The sequence below is a fragment of the Helianthus annuus genome, chromosome 14, assembly GCF_002127325.2.
Source record: "Helianthus annuus cultivar XRQ/B chromosome 14, HanXRQr2.0-SUNRISE, whole genome shotgun sequence".
Lineage (NCBI taxonomy): Eukaryota > Viridiplantae > Streptophyta > Magnoliopsida > Asterales > Asteraceae > Helianthus > Helianthus annuus.
In genome coordinates this window covers 135361143-135372820 of record NC_035446.2, presented here as the reverse complement: position 1 = coordinate 135372820, position 11678 = coordinate 135361143, and the positions used below count along the sequence as shown (strand labels likewise).

Sequence of the window (11678 nt, the reverse complement as noted above, 5' to 3'; positions counted from 1 at the left end):
CAAAAGAGGAAAGGGTTAGCTGATCGAACAGCATCCCTGATCGAGCAGCTGCCCGATCGAACAGCCTGTTCGATCGGCTAGCCTGTTCGATCAGGTTGCCCTGTTCGATCGGCTTGCCTGGTTTTGAGTGTTTCGCGACGATTTTCGATATTTCGATTTCGATAGTTGAGGAGTAGAGTAGGATAGAGTTTCTATTCAAATTACTTTTAGTCCCAACTACTATATCTAACATACAAGCATCCTTACAACCTACTTTCAAAGTCGGTTTCGATTGAGTTTGATTATCCTTCGAGTCTTGATTGATTTGATTGATTCACCACACACTTTAACATTAAAGTAACATGCACAAGTAACACGTAGGGCACACACACATGTATAAAAGCATTAAAATATCCACACTTGAGTTCGATGATTGAGTTGATTCACCTTGACTATTGATTGATTAGCTTTATCGCATTGTTAGTTCCTACTATTCACAGTCGGTTGTCGATTCACGGCTCGATTATCGGTCGATTAGTTTGATTATACAACACTTACTCAACATAATATGAAAATCAAAATGAAACTAAAATAAAATTAATCTTTATTGATCTTTAATTCCAATCACAGTCAACACTTGACTTTGACTTTGACTTTTGGAAAACACGGGGTGTTACAGTCTCCCCTCCTTTAGGGAATTTCGTCCCGAAATTAGGTCGAGAACCGTACATCGCCGTGTGATTTTACCAATTTGATGCTTCAGATCTATCTGAACAACTGCGGGTACTTGGCCTTCATGTCACTTTCGAGTTCCCAAGTGAACTCCGCGCCTCGTTTGCCTTCCCATCGAACCTTCACAATAGGAATGCGGGAGCGCCTGAGTTGCTTGGTCTGCCGGTCCATGATTTCGACAGGCTTTTCCACGAAATGCAGCGTCTCATTGACCTGAAGATCGTCGAGTGGTATTATTGCGTCGTGATCGGCTACACATTTCCGAAGGTTTGAAACATGGAAAGTCGGGTGGACATTGCTGAGTTCCTCCGGTAATTCGAGTTTGTAGGCGACCTTTCCAATCCTTTCCAGAATTTTGAAGGGTCCAACAAATCGAGGCGCAAGTTTCCCTCTTTTGCCGAATCGGACTACACCCTTCCAAGGGGATACCTTTAGGAGTACATAGTCACCAACTGCAAATTCGCGGGGCTTGCGTCGTTTATCGGCGTACATCTTTTGTCTATCCCGCGCCTTTACCAAGTTTTCCCTGATCTGGTGGATCTTGTCGGTCGTTTCTTGCAGAATCTCGGGACCAGTCAATTGCGAATGACCGACCTCGTGCCATACAATAGGCGAGCGACATCTCCTACCATACAAGGCTTCGAAAGGTGCCATTTCGATGCTGGAGTGATAGCTATTATTGTACGAGAATTCGACCAAGGGCAGGTGTTTGCTCCAACTACCACCAAAGTCGATAACACACGCACGAAGCATGTCTTCAATAGTACGGATCGTTCTTTCAGTCTGTCCGTCGGTTTGCGGGTGGAATGCGGTACTCAAATTCAGCGTCGTACCAAGAGCCGCTTGAAAAGTTTCCCACAATCTCGATGTAAACCGAGCGTCGCGATCAGAAATGATATCCCGAGGCGTACCATGATTCTTAATGATCTCGTCGGTGTAGATTTGGGCTAGCTTGGCCACCTTATAGTCTTCTCGTATTGGCAGAAAGTGGGCTGATTTGGTTAGACGATCGACTATAACCCAAATACTGTCGTGACCTGATGGCGTGGTCGGAAGCTTAGTTATGAAATCCATAGCTATGCTTTCCCACTTCCATACGGGTATCGGCGGTTGTTCGAGTAAGCCTGAAGGTCTTTGGTGTTCAGCCTTGACTCTTGCGCAAGTTAAACAGCTACCAACGTATAGGGCGATATCCCGTTTCATCCCAGGCCACCAGTACTTGTAGCGAAGGTCCTGGTACATTTTGTCCGCACCGGGATGTATAGAGTATCGGGATTTGTGGGCTTCGTTCATGATGATCTTTCGCAAATCTGTCCTCCTCGGAACCCAGATTCGGTCCAGATAATAGAATATCCCATCGGCCTTGCTTACGAGCTGAGTTCCATCGTGGTAGATTCTTTCTCTCTTCAACGTACGCTCGTTGAAGCAAGCGTGTTGTGCTTCACGGATGAGAGTTTCGAGGTTATACTGCGCCTGAACGTTTCGAACACCTATCACGTAATTCTTTCTGCTGAGGGCGTCTGCAACTACATTCGCTTTGCCTGGGTGATAACGAATCTCACAGTCGTAATCATTGAGAAGTTCTACCCATCGGCGTTGACGCATGTTGAGTTCTCTCTGGTTAAAGATGTGTTGTAGGCTCTTGTGATCGGTGAAGATCGTACACTTTGTACCGTACAGGTAGTGTCGCCAAATCTTTAAGGCAAAGACAACTGCGCCTAGCTCGAGGTCGTGGGTTGTATAGTTCTTCTCGTGGATCTTGAGCTGTCGAGATGCGTAAGCTATAACCTTGTCTCGTTGCATGAGAACGCAGCCAAGACCAAGGTTTGAAGCATCACAATAGACAACGAAGTCATCGCTTCCGTCCGGCAATGTAAGAATCGGTGCATGGCACAACATGTGTTTGAGGGTCTGGAAAGCGTTCTCTTGTGCGGTTCCCCACACAAAAGGCTTGTCTTTATGAGTAAGGGAGGTAAGGGGTACAGCAATCTTCGAGAATCCTTCGATGAATCGCCGGTAGTAACCAGCTAATCCGAGAAAAGAGCGAACTTCTGACGGATTCTTTGGCGTAATCCAACCTTTAACTGCCTCAATCTTTGCAGGATCAACGTGTATACCCTGACTATTCACAATGTGACCCAGAAATTGAACCTCCTCCAACCAGAATTCACACTTGGAGAACTTGGCGTAGAGTTGATTCCCCTGGAGTAACTCGAGAACCAACCGCAAATGCTGCGCATGTTCGGCCCTCGATCTGGAATAAATCAAGACATCGTCGATAAACACAATGACGAAGCGGTCTAAGAACGGCTTACACACGCGATTCATCAGATCCATGAAGACCGCGGGTGCGTTCGTCAAACCAAAGGGCATGACAACGAATTCATAATGACCATAGCGGGTTCGAAAAGCGGTTTTGGGTATGTCTTCCTCTTGAATCCGCAACTGATGATAGCCTGAACGTAGATCAATCTTGGAGAAACACTGAGCGCCTTGTAGCTGGTCAAACAAATCGTCGATTCTGGGCAAGGGGTATCGGTTCTTGATGGTCAGCTTGTTCAATTCCCGGTAATCGATGCACATCCGGAACGACCCGTCCTTCTTTTTGACGAAAAGGACTGGCGCGCCCCATGGAGAAGTGCTCGGGCGAATGAAGCCTTTTTCGAGTAGCTCTTGGAGTTGGTTTGAGAGTTCTCGCATCTCAGAGGGAGCGAGTCGATAAGGAGCTTTGGCTACAGGGTTGGCTCCTGGAATAACGTCGATTCGAAAGTCGATATCACGACTTGGAGGTAATCCAGGAAGATCATCAGGGAATACCTGAGGAAATTCTCGGACAACTGGGACGTCTTTGATCTCAACTTTCTTTTTCTTTTCCTCCTCCGCTACTACAATATTGGCCAAGAAGGCTCGATAATCCTTGCGGAGGTATTTGCGAGCTTGAAGACATGACATGAGCTTTAGATCCTTCGCAGTAGTTTCACCATAAACACATAGAATATCACCACTAGCTAGCACAAAACGAATCATTTTATCGAAGCACACAACTTCAGCATGGTTTTCACGAAGAAAGTCCATGCCTACTATGACATCGAAACTTCCGAGCTGCATTGGAATGAGGTTGATCGGGAAGATATGATTGTTGAGCTCAAGAGTACAATCACGGAGCACAGAATTGACAGCAATGGTTCTTCCGGTAGCGACTTCCACTTCGAATGATGACGAAAGATAAGAGCGCTTACGTCTAAGAAGCTTCTCGAATTCAAATGACACAAAGCAGTTATCGGCTCCAGTATCAAACAAACATGATGCATATATACCATTCACAAGGAACGTACCATTAACCACGTTGTTGTCAGCTTGAGCCTGACGTGCGTTGATGTTGAAAGTTCTGGCGTGAGCGGCTTGCTGCTGAGGCTGCTGCTGTTGTTGCTGGGGTTGTTGGGCTTCTTGTTTCACCACCCTGTTCGGGCATCGGTTTGCGAAGTGGTTAGGGTCGCCACATGCAAAGCAGGTCCGAACATTATTTGTCGGGGCCTGGGCAGTTTGAGGAGCTTGAGGAGCAGGGAGCAGAGCTTGGTTGACGGCGGCTTGAGCTTGCGTTTGACGAGGACCATAGCGGCAACTCGCAGTGAAATGCCCGTAAACGTTGCAGTGGGCACAGAAACGGCAGGCCACACCCACCGGGTGATGATAAGAACATGTAGCACAGAGTGGGTGGGGGCCGGTGTACGCACGCTTAGACGGCGGCGCATTGATCACTGGCGCAGTGCGCTGTGGTTGTTGCTGTTGTGGCGGTACTGACTGAAGAGGAGCAGCATTGGTTGCGGCAGCGCAACTCTTGTTCTTCTTTCTCCGTCTCGAAGACTTGGAGGCTTGAGTGGTAGGGTTGTCGGTTGATGCGGTAGTGACTTGATGTAGCGACTTGGATGGCTTGTCCCAAACACCAGCCTTAACTCGCTTGTCGTTAATCTCGGCAGCGAGCAGGTAGGTTTCCTCGATCGATGCTGGTTTGGCGGCGAACACAAAGTCTGCAACACAATCCGGAAGAGCACGGATGTATTTCTTGATGGTCATGTCAGGAGTCTTGACCTGGTCTGGACAAATGATGCTCAACTGTTTAAATCGGGCGGTGAGACCAGCGTTGTCGCCTTCCTTTTGCTTGATGGTCCAGAACTCATCTTCCAACTTTTGGCGTTCGTGGGGAGGACAGAACTCGTCCAGCATGATTGCCTTCAGTTCCTCCCACGTCAGCTCGTAGGCAGCGTCGTTCCCGCGCTTATTCCTTTCGGCTGTCCACCAGTCCAATGCCCGCGCCTGGAAGACACCGGTAGCATTGAGAGTTCGAAGATGATCCGGGCATCCGCTTTGACGAAGGGTAACCTCCACAGAGTCAAACCAGTGAAATAAGCCTGTAGGGCCTTCTTCACCGGTGAACTCCTTTGGTCCACATGCCTTAAATTGCTTGAAACTGAACGGAGCTTTGCTGGATTCAGTGAGAGTTCGGGATTCTTCCGACGACTTGCTTGTGTTCTCGTACACCTCACTGACAGCTTTCGCGACAGACCTTGAGATGAGCTTAGCGAGACGTCGGTCTCTCTTTTCCTGACGGGTAAGGTTTTGACGAGTCCTTGATGATGACGACATGGTCTGCAATAGACATCGCCATAGGGCTCAACACAACGAATTCGAATCTCACACGTCTTAGTTTACTAAAGCTTAGAATCACGTCGCATCTCACGTCACGTAACACATATAAACACATAAACACATAAACAATTAGAACACATAAGCCATTTTGCACATAGTTTCCTAAACACATACGTATTTTTATCACAGAGGCAGGTATTCCTACACAATTCTACTATGAGCACATGCAGTTTTCTGACTGCCTCAAGATCTGATCGTTCTAGTTCATGAGTCGCTCGTACAGTACATCGAGTAGCATAGCACGTTGGTTCCGTTTAGACCACATCCCCCGGAGATTGATTCGTAGTAAAATAGCAATGAAAGGTCACGCAGATTGATAACAAATGGAGTAATCAACGAAATTGTAAACACGTAATCAGGTAAATAAAACATATAAAATCAATGAAACGAAATGCAAAATCGAATATCAGATTGTCTGCGGCTACTAGACTTTGACTAACCATGGCAATTTAACTATTCACAGTTGACTTGTCGTCACTTTCGACTCTAGGGAACATGTTTCTGCCTCGATTCTTGGGCATTATGCATGCGTATTCTAGGCCATACTTGTGAGTTCAGGTCGTTGGAGTCCGTCAATTGCCTTGGCGTGATAAAATAAAGTCGGAATAACTGCTAAGGTTAGGGTTTCACCCCTAGCTCAGCAATTTCTCCTTTGTTTTCAGAGGAAAATTTGCATCAAATTTCGGGTTTCAGCCCTGATTTGGTATAATTCTCCCTCGTTTGTTGATAGAAAATCACACATAAATAATTGGCAAAATTAGTAATTTAGGCAGGAATTCACGGATTTCACTCCTAATCCCGTCCAAATTACGAAATTTGGCTCGGAGTTCGGATGTAATGATAGAATAGGATGAAGCAACATAAAATAAGCACATAAGCTTGGTCTCTTGGTTCTTAGCTATAGTCTAGGTCTCTAAGACAGCGATCCGGACTAGACCGTGCCTAACCTAATTCCCTATAGTTATGGCTCTGATACCAATCTGTCACACCCCAACCGATGGCGGAATCATCGGGGCGCGGCACTGAGCGAAACAGATTGTTCAGAAGTTTCCACAACAACTATCATACAATTCAGTTATATAACACGTCCCATACCGTGTCCCAAATAATAACAAGTTATCATAGAAATCAACTAAACAATATGGGAGCTGTTCCGACAACTCAGATTCTAAATTATTACAGACCGAATTAAATATTGTTTGATGACTTCTAAGACGGCTAACTATAGATCTCACTGACTACAGGTGCCAGTACAAGATCTACAGATAACTATGACCCCGGAGCTGGTTCATGGACACTGTCCTAAGGTCACAGGCTCCTAGAAGCTTATTATTGCCTCGCTTCCCTAGCACGCTAGTAGCTTAAACACCTGTCACATACGTTAAAATAAAAGTCAATACAAATAATGTAAAGGTGAGTACACAAGTTTGATATAGCATATAAAGTTCGAATAGTTTACGCATAACCAAGCACGTACACAAGGGAAAACGATGCATGTGAATTATCAACATGGGACCATCGATACCAATGACTTCGAGTTGACTGTCCGAGACAGTTCGCAATACATGATTACCACCGTAATCCATGCAAGTAATTGTCCTTAGCAACCCCCGTGTGAACGGGTGCTGAGTCCAAACTATAGTACTACGTTGCTAAAGCAGGCAGATAGCACTCCACGTGTAAACATAATAAACAGCAATCATTTAGGCAAGTAATACATGCAAGTAGGTTAGCGTTCAAATAGTTTGCATTGTTTGTGAATTTGATAGATTACGTATGTAACACCCAAAAGTGCTGAAAGCAAAAAGGGGATCGAGTATACTCACAGTGGTTGATTGTGGATTGAAGGGAGCACTGAGAATAGGTTAGCCTGAATAGTTCGATAACATAACGATAAGTAACGCGGGAAAAAGTAAACAATGTACTTGGTTCGAGTAGACCATTCGATCGGACAGCTGTTCGATCGAGTGGGCTGTTCGATTGGGTTAATAGCCTGTTCGAACATCCATTCGATCGGCCGGCTGGCTCGATCGGCTGGTTCTTTCAAGTGGATTGTTTCTTCCTTTGATGAGAAGGATGTGTTTGTGTATGATGGTTTGAACTTTTGAAGTTCTTGCAGCATTACCCTTTCAAGTCGGTCGATCGAACATCTGTTCGATCGGTTAGCCCAACCGATCGGTTAGCAGCAAGGACTTGCCAATATGTCACTCGATCGGATGGCATGCTCGATCGGGTGACATTCCAATGTTTCGAAAAGGTTAAGTGTTGGAGTGGAGTATCTCATGACACGATGAGTAATGTTTACAATCGAGTGGCTCGATCGATCGAACATCACCTCGTCAATACTTCACTTGTGAGTTTGTGGGCCCAGGTGCTAGTCGATCGGTTAGCCTAACCGATCGGCTGGCGTAGTCGTTCGACTAGCTGTTCGATTGAGTAGCCTAGTCGTTCGGCCAGCTGTTCGACTTGGTTAACCTATCGGTTAACACTTGGTTATTCCCGTTACTTGTTGTGATTTAAAGATAGTTTGATTACACGTTGAACCTTGAAACCTTAGTCTTTACTTGACTCACTGACCCGGGCAGGAATCACCCAAGTCCGGTCAGGGGGTGTTTCGGGACCTAAGTTTAACGTTAACTCGTAATCGGTAAATCTCGTGGTAAAACCCGAATCTTGAACCATGTGTTTGTTTAGAATGATTTATGAGTCGGTTCAAGCTTCGTTTTCACTAGTTTGAGTGTAAAAGAGTTGAAAGATAGATGAAAACCCGTCTTTCAATCCTTTTCCACCGTGAAATGTTAAGATCTTTGGTAGATTTTAGGTTGTTTATGTGGAAATCGGTTAGATCTAAGTTATTCATGGTGGAATGATGCCAAAACTTAGTGTTCTTGAAGAACACCATGATGACATCACCCAAGAACACCTAGATCTTGGTGATTTCACGGTTGGAATTCGGATTTTGAAAGATAGAAAGATGGAGAATCGATTATTGAACAAGAATGTACAAAGTTTGGAGTGAAATACTTACAGGTTTGAGAGAAATCTGAGAAATGGCGAGAATAGAAGGCTGGTCGGTCAGAGCTTTTCCAAAAGTGGAAAGCTTGACAAAGACAACCCTATTTATAGGCTTCCAAAAGAGGAAAGGGTTAGCTGATCGAACAGCATCCCTGATCGAGCAGCTGCCCGATCGAACAGCCTGTTCGATCGGCTAGCCTGTTCGATCAGGTTGCCCTGTTCGATCGGCTTGCCTGGTTTTGAGTGTTTCGCGACGATTTTCGATATTTCGATTTCGATAGTTGAGGAGTAGAGTAGGATAGAGTTTCTATTCAAATTACTTTTAGTCCCAACTACTATATCTAACATACAAGCATCCTTACAACCTACTTTCAAAGTCGGTTTCGATTGAGTTTGATTATCCTTCGAGTCTTGATTGATTTGATTGATTCACCACACACTTTAACATTAAAGTAACATGCACAAGTAACACGTAGGGCACACACACATGTATAAAAGCATTAAAATATCCACACTTGAGTTCGATGATTGAGTTGATTCACCTTGACTATTGATTGATTAGCTTTATCGCATTGTTAGTTCCTACTATTCACAGTCGGTTGTCGATTCACGGCTCGATTATCGGTCGATTAGTTTGATTATACAACACTTACTCAACATAATATGAAAATCAAAATGAAACTAAAATAAAATTAATCTTTATTGATCTTTAATTCCAATCACAGTCAACACTTGACTTTGACTTTGACTTTTGGAAAACACGGGGTGTTACATTAGTGACTGCAGCCCTTAACCAAATATAACCATCACCAATCACTTCTTCTCTAATCTTCTTGAGAGAGAAACACACACTTTTAGACAGAGCGAGATGATAAGAAGAAAGATTTTCCTGAATCAATTTGAAAGATTTTAGTGGCGTTTTCAACATGCTTTTTAGAGGCTTCTTTAATTAGCAAAAAAAAAGTAGAAACAACGAAAAATCACATGATAATTTATGGAATCATGGATTGAATCACTCAAAGTTTTCTGGTAACTGTTTATTATATTAATACTGAACTTCTTCCTCTAATGTTTCTTGAAATAAATATAAAGGATCATGTGCATAATACCTTTCTTCTAAAAAAGATTGGGGTTATTTTTCATAGTTTTTTTTAAATTGGTTATTTTTGGTGGGAAAATCGAGAAGACTGTATTTACTACTCCGTTTTACCGTGTTTTGGGTTGTGTTGGTTTGAAACTACGAATTAGATGTTGTTTCGTCTGATGGATTCACATTGCTAACAAACTCTTGAATGAGAAATCATCAATGTTTAGTTGTTGTATAATTATTATCATCTGTTTGCTTGCTGGTAACTTCAGAATAAGCAATAGGAATTACATTTTGTGCTGCATACTGCATACTTATTCCTTTCATATAAAATTAGACCCCAAAAATGAAAATGACTCTGTGAATGGATCCAGATTATTATTTTGCCACTTGCATCATTTATTTTTGTTTTTTTCTATATGATTTAGGTCGATTATTACGGATGGAAGCATGTCGCATTCGGGTTGAAATAGATACACAATAGTTTCTTATCTTGTAAAACAGATATCCTGGATTGTGTCACACATTGTACACAAATAGCATAATTAAGTCTTTCTTTAATTCCTATATATGCACTATATACACAATTGATGCGAAAATAGTCTACGGGAACAACGAAACACGTCAAACGGGTCAGGCGCCCAAACAGACTGAGGAGCATCAAGAAAGTATTCAAGTGTAATAAAAGAGAAAGTTTGGATTGTTGCTGTAGCGATATACATTTTATAAACTACATAGCACACTGGTTATCAATAAATTTAGTAGTAGAGATCGAAGGTACATCATAACATCAGGTATGTTATGCAGGAAAAGTGCAGATCGTTTTTTTAACTTTTTATTTTTTTTCCTTTTTTATAATTTTTTTTATTTTTATAATTTTTTTTCAGTTTTTATTATTATTGATTTATTCTCAACCCATCTTGACCCAAACCCATCCTGACCCGAACTCATCCTGACCCAAACCCATCCTGACCTTCTTCTTTCTTTTACCCATCTTGACCCAAACCCATTCTAACCCAAACCCATCCTGACCCAGCAACCAATCCAATCCAACCCATCCATTTTGCCACCTCTACTGTCAATAGATGTTGTATCTTCTGATTTTTTTATGTGCAATTGTAGCTGAACTAGGTTCTTGGATTTTTATTGGCCCATTAGTGAAATGTAGTTTATAAAATGTTGTTCTAGCGTATGTAGAAGTTGGAAAAAGGGCCAACTCATTTGCATTCTTGGTTTTCAAAAGCGCTTATGCTGTGTGCTTCTAACCCCTTGAGGCGAGGGGTGTACATAGATGTTATTTATGTATCAAATCATATATACAAGCTGTCTATATCTAAGTTTTGGCTATGCAATGATAGATGCATATGGGAAATGTTAGATAAAAAGAAGTTATATTATTTATTATCTTTCACCTCACGCTCTCACGTATGTGATGCATGTGCTTTCGGTTTGCGCCTCGGCTTCGGGGGCACTGTGGCCTCGCCTTGCGCTTTTTACAACCAAGTTTGCATTTATATGCAGTCAAATTGCTTACAAGTTAAGCTAAACTGCAGAACCTTTTCATAAGAATTTTGCCTCTCTTTGAATGGAAACATGAAATAACTTAAACAATGTGGTAACGGGTCAACACGGATTGTTTTTAGCATCTATCAGAACTGGTTATATTGACCCGTTAAGGCATTTCAACACCTTTTGTATTTCATTTACATAGAAGTTGTTGCTAACTTTTCAGGAAGGTGATATGGCAATGAACTGCATCAAGTCATTGAGAAATCTCCCTGTTACCGGTGGATTAGGATCTTCTAGAACGTTTGCTGCTGGGGCTAAAGCCAAGAAAGGCAAGGGCGGGGCCGCTGCTGATGCTCCAAAACAGTCAACTTTAAGCAAAGAAGTCAAATCCACAACTGTTGTCGGGGCAAATATCCTTAAAGATGGAACCGACCCTAAAATACTACCTGACTCTGAATACCCGGATTGGCTATGGCACCTTCTGGACAAGAAACCGGCTTTGAGTGAGCTTAGAAGGAAAAATATAGAAACTCTCCCTTATGAAGACCTAAAGCGGTTTGTGAAGCTCGATAATCGGGCAAGAATCAAAGAAAACAACACTACCAGGGCCAAGAACTGATTCAAGTTTAGAATCATCAAGAATTTTAGG

The 11678-nt window shown here is 43.0% G+C and overlaps 1 protein-coding gene across 1 annotated transcript; it reads left to right on the top strand.

The window, feature by feature from the left end:
• The first annotated feature begins 11246 nt into the window (after window positions 1–11246).
• On the top strand, window positions 11247–11678 carry LOC110941003 (54S ribosomal protein L37, mitochondrial-like). The gene has a single exon (XM_022182603.2). The coding sequence runs from the start codon at window positions 11262–11264 to the stop codon at window positions 11646–11648; it is 387 nt and encodes a 128-aa protein (XP_022038295.1). The 5' UTR covers window positions 11247–11261; the 3' UTR covers window positions 11649–11678.

Excerpts from the sequence above, each read along its gene's own strand:
- LOC110941003 (XM_022182603.2), top strand. The coding sequence starts at position 11,262 with ATGGCAATGAACTGCATCAAGTCATTGAGAAATCTCCCTGTTACCGGT.